The sequence below is a fragment of the Taudactylus pleione genome, unplaced genomic scaffold (genome assembly GCF_031769625.1).
Source record: "Taudactylus pleione unplaced genomic scaffold, aTauple2 ptg000361l, whole genome shotgun sequence".
Taxonomy (NCBI): Eukaryota; Metazoa; Chordata; class Amphibia; order Anura; family Myobatrachidae; genus Taudactylus; species Taudactylus pleione.
The window spans coordinates 1,376,440-1,395,413 of record NW_028284762.1 but is presented as its reverse complement, the minus strand read 5'-3'; the positions used below and the strand labels follow the sequence as shown (position 1 = coordinate 1,395,413).

Genomic DNA, 18,974 nt, shown 5'->3' with positions numbered 1-18,974 from the left:
CCCTGGGCAGTGGCATCGGTCACACCACCCTCGGTACAGCTCTAACCACTATACACACATCCATCACTGAAAAATTCTCCTCTGCCTGTTTTAGGTTCTTATGCCCCTAGCCATTCACCAGTAAAAAAAGCCCTGCATATCCCCAACGCAGAGCCGCCCGAGGTCTACTGGATAAAAAGAGACGGTTACGATGCAACGGATACGATGATGGCATTTGCACCATCTTATGGGCAGGAAAATACCTATGATGATTCTAGTTGGGTCAGCACAGCGCCGTCTGCCAGTGATCGGCCACACTGGAGAATTTCGTGTTCTCTTAGGGTTTTGGGATGTCGCGAATATGATTTTATCTCCACGGTTATACGTTAGGTTGACCTAGGTAGACACCAGATGTAAGACAAACAGTAGGTCGACAGGGACAAAAGATTGTCACACTAAAGGTCGATATGTAAGAAGGTCAACAGGTACAAATGGTCAACATGGGTCGAGACAAAAAAAATGGTCAACATTATTTTTTTATATTTTTTAAGGGTTAGGGTCAGACACTTACCAGAGGGTTAGGCACTTACCCCAATGGTTAGGGTTAGGCACTTACTCCGACATTTAAGGCACCAAGAGGGAGGGTTAGGCACTTACCGGAGGGTTAGAGTTAGGCACTAAAAGGGGCGGTTAGGGTTAGGCACCAGGAGAGAGGGTTAGGGTTAGGCACCAAGGGGAGGGTTAGGGTGAAGATTAGGGCTAGAAAAATAAACCATGTGGCGACCATTTTTGTGCTGACCATTTTTTGTGTCGACCATTTGTACCTGTCGACCTCTTGTCCCTGTCGACCTATTGACTGTCTAACATCTGGTGTCTATTTAGACACTGTCGACCTTTTTACTGTCTATCTCTTATACCACACCCCTGCTAAACAGTGTAAACTAAATTTGGATGCAATTATATATATGCAGAATTTGCATCTAATTGTTCTCTTGCCACTAGGGGGCAATATAACCCAAATTAGAATGTACTCCAACTGCAGAACGCTGCATAAACTTCACTTCAGAAACAGGGACTGGTACAGACCCGTACACAGAGGCGATTGTGGAAGGAGTGAGACGTCCACCTGCAGCGTCTTAAGTCAGTGAGATTTTACCCAGTGCGTCTGTAGACAGCATCATCATCATCATTCGCACTAACCCTATGGCAGGGGCAGTTTCTCCGTCTGAGTATGGCCTCCTATGACAATGCATCTCTGTATGCAAAAATATTCTGAGAACCCCTTGGTGCATGCGTCAGTGCGTCAGCCTGTGTGTATGGGCAAATGCGCTGTTGCGTACAGAACCGCTGGCACGTGTAGAAGTTGCCTATAGCAACCAATAAGCTTGGCTATCATTTATCTAGTGCATTCTATAAAATAATAGCTAGAATCTGGTTGGCTCTATGGGTAACTTCTCTACCTGTCCTCTTTAAAGTATTGATGCATCTCCCCCTTCATTACTGATGGTGAAACCTGGCCGTCCCCATCAAGTGGTTACCGGCAGCGGTGGCACTGGCAACCTGACTCCCCCCCCCCTTCCCTCATCGGTGATAAGATTCGCTGGGTACAAGTGGACAAATCCATAATTATTTCTCAACTAGCCGCACAAGGGTTAACAATCCTGCACACAGATCTCTCTGATTCACACTCAGGGAGCTAAATATATCCTGTTCTCCACTTACATAACATCAGCATTAATTAGCATATTCAAATAAGAATTATATATGCAAAGTTATGCCACTAAGCTATATTCATGGATATTTGCATATGCATGGTCTGATTTGCATACATAAGAAATCCCACAGATCCCTCTATAAATCTGTAGTCAAAAGTTTTCTGCAAATTTTACAATAGTTTAATAGTTTCAGTCTTTCATGACACTACAGGGAATCTGCCAGGAAGGATTGGCTGGAATATATATATATATATATATATATATATATATATATATATATATAAATATTAATTATTTGTATATATATATATATATATATATATATAAATTATTATTTTTTTAATATATATATATATATAGACACTTTTTTTTATGCAATTATATATTTGTTTAGTGACAGTTTAACTTTTTTATTTCTTATTCCATAGCTATGTAGCACCGCCCAAACTACTGTATTGTACTAATCGAAGCCAATTGTAGGCAACTGGGCTATGAGGAAGTGAGTGACATCCCCACATGCCTTGTACTTGTCACTTGGATATTCCCTCTAGAATTTCCAGGAAAGGTGATAAGAAAGTACCTGGGTATGTTGACGCTATGGGGCTGATTCGCACACAAAATGGCGGTAGATGCGGCCAGCCTCAGAAGTCTGATTTACTGCCTTACGCTAATGTGAGAATCCGTAGGGCAGATGCTGGTGTTCGTGTGCAAGTGGTAAGCCGCACCGTCCATTATTTTACACCGCAATTGTCATCATTGGTATTGGGCTTGGCACGTTCACCATCCCCATGAAAGGGGCAAGTGATCAGTCAGGCTTCCCGACCCTGTCTGCATGGCTCAGAATCGCGCGGAGATTAAGCTACACACCCACAACACTCTGGGCAAAATTTTCTAAGCGGCGGATTCTAAACCCCGGCGGTTTGGTGGCGGTTTGATGGCGGGTTCTATTCTGTTCTAAACCCCGGGGGTTTGGTGGCGGTTTTGTAGCGGTTTCTAAATGACAGCCCTGTTCTATTCTATTCTAAAATGTGTTTTGACTGCAGTTTTGCAGCGGTTTTGGCCTTAGTAAATCCGCAGATAGCAAAACTGCCGCCAAACCGCCGTCAAAACACATTTTAGAATACAATAGAACAGGGCTGACATTTAGAAACAGCTACAAAACCGCCACCAAACCCCAGGGTTTAGAACAGAATAGGACCCGCCGTCAAACCACCACCAAACCGCCGGGGTCTGTGTTTTGCAAAGATTCATGTGTGTTTAAAGTATATGTTATTGAGGCAGCCAAGACATCGCCCTTTTCCTAGTTATCGCCAAAGAGGTGCTGCAGCAGCAAAAGATAAAGAAACTCATTTGGCTAATCACTGTGTTGAAATTGCTATATTCACTTTTCTGCTGCAATCTCCTGTCATATGTGTGGTGATGATTATTCTCGCACAGTGACCATCCCTGGCTCTACGTCCTCCTACCCCCTTTAATAAATCTACTAGATTATTCTATTTACCAAGGCTGCCACATTATGTCATGTTACTGTGTGTATGGGGCCGGCCTCTCTGCTACAGCCTGAGATGGATAAACCTAGTGGAGCCATTGCCAAAGAAGAAGGATCCGCTGGAGCGGCCATCTTAGCTGTGAGGTACCATCTTCACCTAACTCATCTGTGCCTACTACAACACCCAGGGTACCACAGAACTATCATGGATGCAGCTGTTACGGACCCGGTGGCCTTTCCACAAACTAGGGCTTGGTCTGTGACATACTTTCCTGAAAGTTGCAGGGGATTCGCAATTTTTTGGGTAGTCCCCCCCACCCCCGGAGCTGTAGTGTGGTGTAATTAAGATTCACAAAGTCACACAATACCACTATGGTTTGGGCCGTGTCTCACCGTGTCATGCTGAGCCGTGGGCCCCTACAAAGTGCCCTGGTGCACTATATAAATAATAATAATAATGGTCACCTATAGATATGTCCTCATACATTGGGCTTCAGTTGTGCCAAACAGCCCCTCTCAGAGCGACAGGTCCCGTGCGATTCGGCCGCACAGAGCATCTTTTTCGCTCAAAATGCGCATCTAATTCACAGAAATAAAAGAACTGGAAGCCACGAAACTACTTTGCTAGCTTACACTAATCAATCTGATGTGCGACATTTGTACATACGTGCATGAATGAGGGGCCTATTCATCAGTGATAAATGGCCCAGTAACCATACGGAAACATTAGTTTCCGCATATTTTACTTACCAGGCCATTCATCATCAGGGGTCCGATAGGACCCCCTGATATTCAGCAAACTACGAAAACTGAAAGTTTTCTGAGTTTGCTGCTGAGAACAAGCGCCATCTTCATTTGCACTCAGATCCTCGCTCCTTCCTATGGGAAGGAGTTCCGGGGATGCAAAGAGGGATCCGAGAGGATCCCTCCGCCGCCTCCTCACTACCTCCCTGGCAGCTGTGCACCTGCGTGACCTCGGGTCACACATGCGTAGCCGGGACGACAGGGAGGAGGTAAGTAACGTAGCTACTTCTGTAGGTGCGATACTAACAGAGGGGACAGCTGCTTTTCGGAGCAGCTGTCCCCTTACCGGAGCAATGATGAATTGCTCTGGTGTAACTATCCCCCGCTGCGAGTTGGATACTTGAGTTCAATACTAAATCCGGCCTCCGATGATGAATAAGCCCCTGAGTCTGAATCTGTATAAGAAATAGTGCAATGACGCAGCGGCCGCGGCTTTTCCTCACGCCAAGTTCCATTGTTCATCAGCGACTTTGTACATGTTTAAAAAGAATTCCTGTGCAGGTAAAGTCTCAGTCCGGCGTCTCTAGTACACTGAGTGGTGTTTTGCTGCATCTGTGACGTGAATAAGATGCAAAATTGAAAGAGAAAGTCGCTACGCTACACCTCTCGGAGGGGCTCAGTCACGCCAGTCATCTTGCGCCGTAACTCGCATTGAGGCTGGGGGTATGAGGACATATCTGTATAGGTGAAATAGGCTGCACGGAGTGGAGAAATGGTTTTGCTTGTTTATTACTGATAATACATATCATTTAGCTCTTTGATTCTACTTTCATTTATCAGCGTGTTCTGCTCCTCACACTAAGCTTACACACCAGTTATTCTTCCCGATCAGCCAAACTAAGCTTACACGCCAGTTATTCTTCCAGATCAGTCACACTAAGCTTACACACCAGTTATTCTTCCCGATCAGCCAAACTAAGCTTACACGCCAGTTATTCTTCCCGATCAGCCAAACTAAGCTTACACGCCAGTTATTCTTCCAGATCAGTCACACTAAGCTTACACGCCAGTTATTCTTCCAGATCAACCACACTAAGCTTACACGCCAGTTATTCTTCCAGATCAGACAAACTAAGCTTACACGCCAGTTATTCTTCCAGATCAGACACACTAAGCTTACACACCAGTTATTCTTCCATATCAGCCACACTAAGCTTACACGCCAGTTATTCTTCCAGATCAGCCACACTAAGCTTACACACCAGTTATTCTTCCAGATCAGCCAAACTAAGCTTACACGCCAGTTATTCTTCCAGATCAACCACACTAAGCTTAGCTTACACGCCAGTTATTCTTCCAGATCAGCCACACTAAGCTTACACGCCAGTTATTCTTCCAGATCAGCCAAACTAAGCTTACACGCCAGTTATTCTTCCAGATCAGACACACTAAGCTTACACACCAGTTATTCTTCCATATCAGCCACACTAAGCTTACACGCCAGTTATTCTTCCAGATCAGCCACACTAAGCTTACACACCAGTTATTCTTCCAGATCAGCCAAACTAAGCTTACACGCCAGTTATTCTTCCAGATCAACCACACTAAGCTTAGCTTACACGCCAGTTATTCTTCCAGATCAGCCACACTAAGCTTACACGCCAGTTATTCTTCCAGATCAGCCAAACTAAGCTTACACGCCAGTTGTTCTTCCAGATCAACCACACTAAGCTTACACACCAGTTATTCTTCCAGATCAGCCACACTAAGCTTACACGCCAGTTATTCTTCCAGATCAGCCAAACTAAGCTTACACGCCAGTTGTTCTTCCAGATCAACCACACTAAGCTTACACACCAGTTATTCTTCCAGATCAGCCACACTAAGCTTACACGCCAGTTATTCTTCCAGATCAGCCACACTAAGCTTACACGCCAGTTATTCTTCCAGATAAGCCACACTAAGCTTACACGCCAGTTATTCTTCCAGATCAGCCACACTAAGCTTACACACCAGTTATTCTTCCAGATCAACCACACTAAGCTTACACGCCAGTTATTCTTCCAGATCAGCCACACTAAGCTTACACGCCAGTTATTCTTCCAGATCAGCCAAACTAAGCTTACACGCCAGTTGTTCTTCCAGATCAACCACACTAAGCTTACACACCAGTTATTCTTCCAGATCAGACAAACTAAGCTTACACGCCAGTTATTCTTCCAGATCAGCCACACTAAGCTTACACGCCAGTTATTCTTCCAGATCAGCCACACTAAGCTTACACACCAGTTATTCTTCCAGATCAACCACACTAAGCTTACACACCAGTTATTCTTCCAGATCAGCCACACTAAGCTTACACACCAGTTATTCTTCCAGATCAACCACACTAAGCTTACATGCCAGTTATTCTTCCAGATCAGCCACACTAAGCTTACACGCCAGTTGTTCTTCCAGATCAACCACACTAAGCTTACACGCCAGTTATTCTTCCAGATCAACCACACTAAGCTTACACGCCAGTTATTCTTCCAGATCAACCACACTAAGCTTACACACCAATTGTTCTTCCAGATCAACCACACTAAGCTTACACGCCAGTTATTCTTCCAGATCAGCCACACTAAGCTTACCTGCCAGTTATTCTTCCAGATCAACCACACTAAGCTTAGCTTACACGCCAGTTATTCTTCCAGGTCAGCCACACTAAGCTTACACACCAATTGTTCTTCCAGATCAACCACACTAAGCTTACACGCCAGTTATTCTTCCAGATCAACCACACTAAGCTTACACACCAGTTATTCTTCCAGATCAGCCACACTAAGCTTACACGCCAGTTATTCTTCCCGATCAACCACACTAAGCTTACACGCCAGTTATTCTTCCAGATCAGCCACTCTAAGCTTACACGCCAGTTATTCTTCCAGACCAACCACACTAAGCTTACATGCCAGTTATTCTTCCAGATCAACCACACTAAGCTTACACGCCAGTTATTCTTCCAGATCAGCCACACTAAGCTTACCTGCCATTTATTCTTCCAGATCAATAACACTAAGTTTACACGCCAGTTATTCTTCCAGATCAACCACACTAAGCTTACACGCCAGTTATTATTGCAGGGCAAGTTCGCTGGTGTGAGTTACTCACTTGCTGGGTGATGGGCTGCGCAGGTATCGCGCTTGGACGGCCAGAACGTCATCGTCATCACCTTTGTCAGGAACCACTTGGTCGCTGTCCTGATCTTGACTGGATGCCATGGTGATTTGCTGTAAAATGGACCTGAAGCAAGAGAATGAGGTTTACAATTATGAAGGGAAACATGTCTTAGGGGTTTATTTACTATGGGTGTAGTATAGAAGATTGTTAAATTAAAGATTGACAGTAGGTCGACACCAAATGGTCGGCAGGTAACAAGTTGACAGGTACAAAAGGTCAACTGACAAAAGGTTGACAGTGCAAAAGGTCGAAGGGTACAATAAGTCGACGGGACAAGTGGTCGAAACACTTATGGAAGACACAAAATGGTCGACAAATTTTTTAATTTATTTTTTAAACCTAATCCTAAATTTGGGTACAAACCTGAACGATATCGGCCAGATTTGGCCAATTTGGCTAAATCAGAACGACAAATTGGGCATATTGTGCAGTGTTTATGCCCGATTTGCACGCTCCCGCGGTCGCATACGATATCGTGTGATCGGCCGTGCTGCACAGTCAATCACACGATATCGCATGTTAGGCTGTACATATTAATGAAGGACGTAACAGACATTGTTCCGTCATTCATTATGGAGTCTATTTTCTAAACTGTGTTAGGCGATAAAGTGAACGGTGATAAGGTACCAGCCAATCAGCTCCTAACTGCTATGTCACAGGCTGTGTTTGAAAAATGGCAGTTAGGAGCTGATTGGCTGGTACCTTATCACTGTTCACTTTATCTCCTAACAAAGTTTAGTAAATAGACCCCTAAATCTTTTAAGTGTGTACTGGCAATCATGCTATGTCCAGGGTGAAGGCAAATCGCCCTGAACATCGGCACGATTGCTGGTCATTTAGTTGTGTACCCAACCTAACACTCCCCCTAGTTTCTACCTCTAACCCTCCCCCGAGTGCCTAACCTTAACCCTCCCACAAGTGCCTAACACTAACCCTCCCCCAAGTGCCTAACACTAACCCTCCCCCAAGTGCCTAACTCTAACCCTCCCCCAAGTGCCTAACTCTGACCCTACCCCAAGTGCCTAACTCTGACTCTACCCCAAGTGCCTAACTCTAACCCCTTCCCAAGTGCCTAACTTTAACCCTCCCCCAAATGCCTAACTCTAACCCTCCCCCAAGTGCCTAACTCTAACCCTCTCCCAAGTGCCTAACTCTAACATTCCCCCAAATGCCTAACTCTAACCCTTCCCCGAGTGCCTAACTCTAATCCTACTGCAAGTGCCTAACTCTAACCCTCCCCCAAGTGCCTAACTCTAATCCCTCCCCCGAGTGCCTAACTCTAATCCTCCCCCGAGTGCCTAACTCTAACCCTCCCCCAAGTGCCTAACTCTAACCCTCCACCAAGTGCCTAACACTATCCCTCCCCCAAGTGCCTAACTCTAATCCTCCCCCAAGTACCTAACTCTAATCCTCCCCCAAGTGCCTAACTATAACCCTCCCCAAGTGCCTAACTATAACCCTCCCCAAGTGCCTAACTCTAACCCTCCCCAAATGCCTAACTCTAACCCTCCCCCAAGTGCCTAACTCTAACCCTCCCCCAAGTGCCTAACACTAACCCTCCCCCAAGTGCCTATCTCTAACCCTCCCCTAAGTGCCTGTCTCTAACCCTCCTCCGAATGCCTAACTCTAACCCTCCCCCAAGTGCCTAACTCTAATCCTACCCCAAGTGCCTAACTCTAACCCTTCCCCACGTGCCTAACTCTAACCCTCTCCCAAATGCCTAACTCTAACCCTCCCCCAAGTGCCTAACTCTAACCCTTTCCCAAGTGCCTAACTCTAACCCTTTCAGAAGTGCCTAACTCTAACCCTCCCTCAAATGCCTAACTCTAACCCTTCCCCAAGTACCTAACTCTAATCCTCCCCCAAGTGCCTAACTCTAACCCTCCCCCGAGTGCCTAACTCTAACCTTCCCCCAAGTGCCTAACTCTAATCCTACCCCGAGTGCCTAACTCTAACCCTCCCCCAAGTGCCTAACTCTAACCCTCTCCCAAGCGCCTAACTCTAACCCTCTCCCAAGTGCCTAACTCTAATCCTCCCCCAAGTGCCTAACTCTAACCCTCCCCCAAGTGCCTAACTCTAACCCTCTCCCAAGTGCCTAACAAACCGTCTAATAGTAAATATAACCCTTGGCATGGGTGTGTTGTGGGAGTGGCATGGGTGTGTTGTGGGAGTGGCATGGGTGTGTTATGAGAGTGGCATGGGTGTGTTATAGGAGTGGCATGGGTGTGTTATGGGAGTGGCATGGGTGTGTTGTGGGAGTGGCATGGGTGTGTTATGGGAGTGGCATGGGTGTTATGGGAGTGGCATGGGTGTGTTATGGGGTGACATGGGTGTGTTATGGGAATGGCATGGGTGTGTTATGGGAGTGGCATGGGTGTGACATGGGTGTGTTATGGGAGTGACATGGGTGTGTTATGGGAGTGGCATGGGTGTTATGGGAGTGGCATGGGTGTGTTTCGGCATTCCGCTTCAGTCTGTTTTCCAGTGCAGCAGCCACAGTGCCCATACTTTGAGAAAGCTACAAGGGAGGCTGTGCACCAGGCAGAGGCTGAGCACCGAGTCGATCAGAAAAACCACCAACACAGTTGAGCATTGTTCCGATATGTAATGTGGGCGCCGCAGGGTTTGCTAAGCCCGTCGCATGGAAAGAAATACACGAGGAATGCTAAAGCTGACATTTGCATATTTTTGCACTTGCGAATCCGAGAGAAATCGCAGCCGCGCAGGAACCGAGTGCACCACTGAATCAGGACCAATGAGAGGAACAATCCCTTTCCTAGGAACCAATGATATCACTGGGACATTTTGTACCACCACGTGCCTATAAAATGTCTGCCTCTGTTGCATGTAAAGGATATAGGGGTCTATTCATTATCACTTAATTTCTACTAGCCGTTACAGGGGCGTGTATAAATTAGCCACTGCGATGCCGTCTCATAGCGTGCGAGGAAGTTAGCAATTTCTGAGTAAGGTGCAAGCGTGCGTGAGGCTGCGATGGTACTCGATTGTACCGATGGTTTTGCAGTCTTGCTAAGCATTACAGATGTGTGTAAGGTAAAGTGGGCGTCCTTATGTTGTGCCGCGGCGGCATAGCGATCGCAATGGATTAGCATACTATCGCAGTTGAATTGCGTGTATAATCGTTATTGCATTCGCAGTTGCGATCGGTAGTGAATCAGGGCCACATGCCGCGATCTAAACTGTGGAAAATTTCCAAACTAGTCCAATAACTTTGCAAATGACTTTTGTGCCGCTTTTCCAACTCTTGGCTAAATAAACGGCAAGTTGGACATCTGCTCGTGTGTCACTAGCCTGGCTTGTGCTGAACGCGGGTTACGTGAAAAGTAAAGTGCGCAGTTCATATGAAGACTGGAGGTAAAATGAAGCAGATTCCGATATTGCTTTAAAGCTACAGTTAGTGACATTTGTCACCTGTGATTATTGTGCAGCGCAAACATTTTTATTACACCGTGTATTTTATGTGGTAATAATAATGATTGGGCAGAAGACATCTAATTATATTGTTTTCCCCGCCTACCGCATCTGTACAACCCTGTGCGAGCTCTTTATTTTTTTCTGAATGCGTCTGTTTAGATTCTTTGATCTGTGGGCCCAATTCAGTCCCGATCGCTAAGCCATGGACGCACGCTATGGGTGATAGTCGCCCATCTGCTCATGCGTATGAGGCAAAATCCGCATGCGCAAACCAGTCACTGCGGTCGGAAATTGCGTGCTCGTAGTACACAGACTGGATGCTACTTTGAGTGACACATAGCGCCGTTTGTGGGTGGTAACAGTGGAAGGTGCTTGTGAACGGGGGAGTGGGGCTGCGAACGCAGGCGTGTCAGGGCGTCAAAACGGAGTTTTATGGGTGTGCATAATTAGCAAAGATGCGTCATAGTACACGTCATCTGGTTGTCTTTCACACTGAAGTGATCGCAGTGCTTGCGGTAGGGTATAGTCAACCTCAAGCGCTGTGTTCGCTTCCGATGGTAACCGATGCTTGCATACACTTCCTGGAGATGATGGCCCTCATTCAGAGCCGTACGCTCTGAGCAGAGCGCACGCTCTGAATGAGGGCCGGCCTCCATGAAAATGGAGCGTCCTCCTGGACGCTCGTATAGCTGTGGGTCACCACCCACAGGCTATACGAGCGTGCATTTTGATGGCCGCGATGGTCGTGACCATCGCGACCATCGAAATTGCGAGCCGGAGCCTGCGGTTGAGGTTTTCAACCGCTAGCTCCGGAGTGATTTTGGCTCTATCAGAGCCAAAATCACTCCCACTGACATCACTAGTGATGTCAGTGGGCCGGCTTCTGACAAGGGGCGTTCCCGTGGGAACGCCCCCGTCAGGGAGGCACGCCCCCGGCACGCCTACCAAAGGGGGTGTGCTGTCAATCAACATCGACAGCACGCCCCCTTTGATCAGACACAACGAGCGAAGGACTTTCCTTCGCTCGTCGCGTCTGGCGCATGCGCACGACGGAGCTTCCTCCGTCGTGCGCATGCTCAGTCCATAACATCGACCCACTTGCGAGCGGACAGCCGCGCGCGAGTGGGTCTGAATCAGGCCCGATGTTCGCTAGTGTGCGTCTTAAGACAGGCTGGTGGGCGTTTACATACACTAAGCGATCGCACGCCAAGACATAGTGGGCATGCTTATGCCTTGCCGTGCGATCGCCTGCCATGCCGTCACTTAGCAGAATTTGCATACGCTGGGAGCGAGCGTAAGCATCCTAGCGAATGGGTCTGAATCAGGCCCTGTGTTTTATCTTTTTGTTCTCTAACAATGCCTCACATTATTGCCCACTGGCCGATTAATAGCCCCGGCAGCCGCACTCTCTTATACCTGAAATCTTTCTGCTCAGATTTCTCTTTGGGTAAGATGCGTACAACACTTATATTTGTATTAAGCTGTAATTTTCTCCCAGGTTACTGATAGCTTCCTACTCCGCAGACACTGATACATATTCACCTGTTTACACGGGAGAAATCTCTTATGTGTACACAGACCCCCACAGTACTGCAGTATCCAGACACTTCTCTTATTCATAAATCTCTTACACAAGTCAATGTCTCGCCTCACACTGGGTTTCCTAGTTCAGGCTGTTCCCTTATTAAAGTCATTTACATTTAATAATGACAGCACAGACGCAGTTCTACGCAACGCACAGAACAGCGGGCTTCGTGCTAAATATTACTCGGAGATGATCCCTTCCCCCTTTATCCAAGTTAATCTCAAATGCAGCTGTGTGAGGCTGTCGTAGTTATCTGTTGTTCGGTTCCAGGCTGCTGTAAAATAAGATTTTCTGGCCCTTGCTGACAATCTTTCATATAGCACCGTGGGCAGATTTAGCCGTAGCCACAGTAGGCAAGAGCCTAAGGGCGACAGCAACTGAGAGATGGCATTTCACAATTTATTTTCATCGACCGAGAAGAATGGATAAAGGGATTGGATTGTGTAGGGTAGTGGCACTATGCGTTCTGTATACCATGGATGACAGCGGTGCCAGAAAAGTATTTTTGTTTTATAGCCACGTATCGCAGCGAGATTTAACAAAAGAACTATTACCGGGACAGCCGTTCCTATAAGAGCCTGTCCTGGCGAAGAGGCGAGCAGTAAAGTGATTGCGCAGAATAAAACTGCTATATACAATGGAGGGTAGGAGCGTGGAGGCTGCAGGATCTCTTGCGGCGAAGCTCTCCCCCATACCAGCATCAGATATCTGGACTAAGCTTTTTTGAGCTTGTTAAATTGGCCAGACCACAGTCCCCATTATTCTGAGGGCGCAGTAATTCGAAGTACCGTAACTTCGAATTACAGTGCCCGTTGCTGGCCACGCCCCACTCTGTGCATTATGGGGTCTATTTACTAAGCAGTGTTAGGAAACAGAGTGAAAAGTGATAAGGTGCCAGCCAATCAACTCCTATCATTTTTCAAACACAGCCTGTGAGATGGCAGTTAGGAGCTGATTGGCTGGCACCTTATCACTTTTCACTCTGTCTCCTAACACTGCTTAGTAACTAGACCCCTATGTCATGCCACGGGGGGGGGGGGGGGCAAGGCCAAAAGCGACTGAAACAACGGTGCTGTCCGAAGCGCTCGGCATTCCAGGCCCCTGGCTAGTCAGATAAAGGGAGAAATATGAGCCAAAGGTTGTGCATCTACAGTTTCCAGCAATGTAAATCCTGTCCTGATTAGCAGGTACAGAATACAAGATTCAGTTCAATTTATTTTAACACAAGTTGTTAGTAGTCCACTTTTATTAAATGATGTTCAACTTCAAATACAATAATTACAAAATGATATTTGTCCAGGAACATGATGGTGGTTTTTTTTGTAATTTCCAGCAAACAGATAAGAGAGAGAGAGATCATTGTGATGAAGTCAAGCTCCAAAGATGTTGTATTTTAGGAACTTGATGAATTTAGGTCCCCATACTAGTGTATAGGGACAGCTATTACCTGTATAATAGATGTCAATTTCCAGTTACTTATGTAGAAATGAATGGATATGATGAATAGACCCTTTGGGGACAGGATTGACTTTCCATTTTAACACGAAGCCAAACAGACAAACTACTACTGAAGTTTCAATATCGCTGACCTGCTTTTAGGGGCAGATTCAATTGGGTGCGAGAATAGCAAAAAAACGGCACTTGCGAGGTTTTTCCAGCAGGTGCGGGTTACGGTTTTTTCGCTATACAAATAGCTGCAGATTTTTTCTGTTTTTACGCGTCGGGAGTTTTTCATGCACCTACAGAGCAAGTGTGATTTTTCCTAAAATTGGTAATTTTAGGAAAAATCCCCGGGACTTGCTCTGGTACCCCGGCGGTACCCCCCCTGAGGACTAATTAAGCAATTGGAAGTTACCAATTAGCTTAATTAGTCCTTAATTACTTACCTTCTGAAGCGCTGTCTTCTTCATCCAGCATCGGAAGCCGAGTCTTCTGCAGCAGGGTGAGTATCTCAGTGTGTGAGTGTTTATTACTGTTTGTAAGTGTGTATGAGTGTGTATGTGTGACCCCCGGTTTGTGTAGCCCCCCAGTGTCTGTGTTGCCCCCCCGGAATGGCGCTGGGAAAACTACATCTCCTAGCAGCCATTGCCTCTCCCACCAGCCCCTGGAGCCTCCCAGCAGCCCCCTCTCCAGTGAGAAGACAGAGGGAAGGCCACCGGGAGCCGCGGAGACCACCGGAGACACCCGGGCAGGTAAGTGCCGAATTCTTTTTTTTTTTATGCGACGCTGGGTTTTCTGAGTTGAAAACCCCACGGCCACGTTTTTAGAATTGGATACAGTGGGTATCGGGAGCGCGCACACCCGCGGTATTCCAAAATTGGGCGCGAGGATTTTTTACCTCGCTAAACCTCACGCCCATTTGAATATGCCCCTTAGAAGACTCTTTACAAGGGGGATGTAACAGGCCTAGGAGGTAAACAAGTGCGGGTTTTTAGAAGTGGAGATGTTGCCCATAGCAACCAATCAGATTTTAGCTATTATCTTCTAGAAGGTGCCCGTTAAATGATAAGTAGAATCTGATTGGTTGCTATGGGCAACATCTGCACTTCTAAAAACTCTCACCTAAATTTACCCCATAGGAGAGAGATAAAGGTGGAGGGAGTTGTCCATAGGAACCAATCAGCTTCTGACATTTCACAGACTGTGTTAGAAAAATGACAGTAAGAAGCTGATTGGTTTCTTTGGGCAACTTCTCCACTTTATCACTCTCCAAAGCTTGATACATCTCCCCCTATGTCCTTATTAATGTAAAGGCGTACGTAAAAAACAGGAACAAAATCACAACAAAACTATTTTAATATCTAAAAGAAGTATTTTATTTATTTTGGGGGGTGTACAGCCCCCCTTCCCCCACCCACCCCTGCGGTACGTGGCACCGCTTGGATATTTTGCGCGGTATGAATACTTATGGCTCAGTACTACGCCGCTCTGACAAGTTTTTTCGAACTTAGCATCCCGCGTGCTGCTGTTTATTCCACTGACAACTTGGACGCGCACATCGCAGGCGCTCCTCTGCTGAGGCTAAGTAGGGCTTTCTCATTTCCTCTTTAAAGTTTGTCTTCACTTCGCCCTTATCCCTGTCAGAAAATGCGCAGCAATGACACAACATATTGGCTGGGGCCTCTGCTGCCGTAGGGCTTTTTACTTTTCAACAGCCATCTCCTGTACGTCTGCCGAAGGCCGCACTCCGACAAGACATCTGAAGAGCCACTGAGAAGACAGAAAGGACAGTCTTCAAAGACGTGCGCGTCTGGCCTCTCTGGCGCATCTTATTACTAGCCATGGGACATAAAGTCAAGCTGTTCTTTCACACCGAGGGCCGCTCGCTGTGTTTGGCAAACGACCGTAGAGGGAATGTCAGGGAACCGGAGGAGAGGGCATCAGCATTCATAAACACTTGTCAGTGGTGGCACAGAGAGAGCAGGATGACTGAACGGCAGGCTGAATCATCCCCAGAGGCAACCTTACCTTGCAGAGCACAGCAAACACAATGTGGACGGCAATGTTATGCGGCCCCTGGTAACGGCTATAAAGAAAGATCTGCTGAACAAAAATACATTTTCTACAACTGCCAGTAAAGTGCTTGTGTCTCTCCTCTGTCCCCCTGTTCCCCAAACCTGAGGGTGGTACAAGAACCTGTGCTACCGTGAGGGCTGATGGAAATGGAAACCTCGCACGCATCACCGAAAATACACTAATCAGTCACTGACATACCTAAACGTAAAGCATTTCACAATGTGATGGAACTTGTGTTTCTCCGCTGTGAATATAACATACATTAAAAAAAAAAAATTCTGCCTGATTTAATTTTGCGTTCGTTTGTAGTCAAAGGGCCTCATTTAGAGTTGTGCCTGCCAGCAGGCTGAAATAGTGCGCAACGGACTGTGCAAATGGTGCTACAGCCATTTTCCTTATCTGCGTTGTGTGCAGATCCACCAGGGATTGAGAACACACCACCAACATGGTGGTGCAACATCGGGGGCGCCCATTGACTCCTCGGGTAAATCCTGGGCTGCCCAATTTCCAGATCAACTGTCTCACTAAAAAAATGGCCTCTGAGACTGTAGTTCTGCACTTGGGAGCACAGCCATGAGCGCAGAGACACCCTTGGAACCCCCCCCACCCATAAAACTTCCACAGGGCAACCTCTTTTTGCAAACACTTTTGGCCACCTCCCTGACTCCACCCAGGAACGCCCATGTATCGCAGAGGTCTACTCAGGACTTTGCGATCGCAGAGACATTGCGAATTCCATCTCAAACCTCAGGCTTATTTAGCAATTCATTTTATTGCTATATTAGGGGCCCATTTATCAATGAGTTTTATCATACTCAACAAGTTTTAAAACTTGTTGCGTATGATAAATGGTGCTCCAGCCAATCAGCTCCCAACTGTCATTTTTCAAAGAGATGACAGCTGAGAGCTGATTGACTGGAGAGCTGTTATCATACGCAACGAGTTTTAAAACTTGTTGCGTATTATAAAACTTGTTGATAAATGGGCCCCTGGTCAATGATCGGCGGCTTAGAAAACACGCTGGCTAGTAAATATACCCCTTTGTTTTGACTCAATGTTAACAGATGGATGTTTCCTTGGACCAATCATCACAATCTTCTACAGCAGGGGTCTTCAACCCGTGGCCTGCGGAGCTCTGTCAGATAGCCCGCCGTCTGGGGGGAGCTGTTCCCCACGGCCAGCCAACAGCCTCCATTTGCCGGGCGCCTGCTCCCTACCTGCATCGCCTGCCAGAGGCTGGAGCTCACTCCTGAGCTCTGGCTTCCGGCTCCCGCAGTGTGTGCAGTGCACTATGGGATAGAAGTCATGACGTCTCTCCCATAGTTCACAGAAGTGCAGCCGGGCGGACCGGAGGCAGCAGACGTGGGAGCGAGGTTTAAGGTAAGTAGTAGTATTTTTTTTTTGTAAGCGGCTTCACTACTGGGGGCATTACTACTACAGGGCACTACTATTAGGTGCACTACTATTAGGGGGCATTTCTTTTAGGGGAACTACTACTAGGGGGCATTACTATTAGGGGCACTATTACTAGGGGTATGACTATTGGGGCACTACTTCTAGGGGGCATTACTATTAGGGACACTAATACTAGGGGGCATTATTATTAGGGGCACTACTACTAGGGGGCATTTCTATTAGGGGCACTAGTACTGGGGACATTTCTACTGGTGGCACTAATACTGGAGCACCACTAATTGGGGCATTGCATAGGGGCACTGCATAAGGGGCACCACTCCTGGGGGAACTACAAAAGAGGCACTACCACTACTGGATAAGGGGCATTACCACTGTGGGCTCTACATAAGGGGCAGCACTACTGGGGTCACTGAATAAGGGGTACTACCACTACTGGTGGCACTAAATAAGAGGCATTACCACTGTGTGCTCTACATAAGGGGCACCATTACTGGGTTCAATGTGGGCACTGCATAAGTGGCACTGCACTACCACTACTGGGGGCATGGCATATCAGCCACTACCACTACTTGGGGGCACTGCACATGGGGCACTACCACTACTGGGGGCACTGCATAAGGGGCACCATTACAGTGGGCATTGCTTTAGGGGCACTACTGCTGTGGGCATTATGTGTAAGGGGCACCTCTGTGGGCATTGTGTGTAAGGGGCACAAATGTGGGCATTGTGTAAAAGGGGCACTGCTATGTGACATGACTATGTGGTGTAATGTGAATTGGGTGAATCAAGATTGTGCTAATGTGTGGCCAGTGGCGGCTCTATGGGTGGGCCAACAGGGCTGTTGCCCGGGGCGCCGACCCCTAGAGGGCGCCACTGAGTCCCCAGAAGGTAAAAAAAAATAATTCCCATAATAAAAAAAAAAACAGCGCCGGTCTCCCCCGCGTTTCCGGGCGCCCGCTGATATTTGTTATCAGCGGGCACCCGGCTCCCTCCCTGCAAAGGCAGCTGAAGCTCACTCCAGAGCTCCGGCTCCCGCATAGAGCACTATGGGAGGGACGTCATGACGTCTCTCCCATTGATCCATGGTGGAGCCGTGGTCGGACCAGACGGCTGTGGATGCAGGAGCGGGGCCTAAGGTAAGTATTGTGTTTGTATTTTTTATTTTTCAGAAGAGAGGCATGGGGGCATTACTACTGGGGGCATGTCTATAATGGGGCATTACTACTGGGGGCATGTCTATAAGGGGGCATTACTACTGGGGGCATGTCTATAAGGGGCATTACTACTGGGGGCATGTCTATAAGGGGGCATTACTACTGGGAGCATGTCTATAAGGGGCATTACTACTGGGGGCATGTCTATAAGGGGCATTACTACAGGGGGCATTACTACTGGGGGGCATGTATATAAGGGGCATTACTACTGGGGGCATGTCTATAGGGGGGCATTACTACTGGGAGCATGTCTATAAAGGGGCATTACTACTGGAGACATTACTACTGAGAGCATGTCTATAAAGGGGCATTACTACGGGGGGAATGTCTATAAGGGGCATGTCTATAGGTGGGCATTACTACTGGGAGCATGTCTATAAGGGGGCATTTCTACTGGGGGCATGTCTATAAGGGGGCATGTCTATAGGGGGGCATTACTACTGGGAGCATGTCTATAAAGGGGCATTACTACTGGGGGCATGTATATAAGGGGGCATTACTACTGGGAGCATGTCCATAAGGGGGCATTTCTACTGGGGGCATGTCTATAAGGGGGCATTACTACTGGGGGCATATCTATAAGGGGACATTACTACTGGGGGCATGTCTATAAGGGGGCATTACTACTGGGGACATGTCTATAAGGGGGCACTACTAAG

General features: G+C 47.2%; 1 protein-coding gene across 1 annotated transcript in view; it reads right to left on the bottom strand.

Annotated features, from left to right (window-relative positions):
• The window catches only part of STYXL2 (serine/threonine/tyrosine interacting like 2), an 85,291-nt gene that overhangs the window by 56,159 nt on the left and 10,158 nt on the right, over positions 1 to 18,974 (bottom strand). The window contains exon 2 of the mRNA XM_088444406.1: positions 7,081 to 7,212. Within this exon, the coding sequence (XP_088300532.1) occupies positions 7,081 to 7,190 (110 nt within the window). The 5' untranslated portion in view covers positions 7,191 to 7,212. The remainder of the gene's footprint in view (positions 1 to 7,080; positions 7,213 to 18,974) is intronic.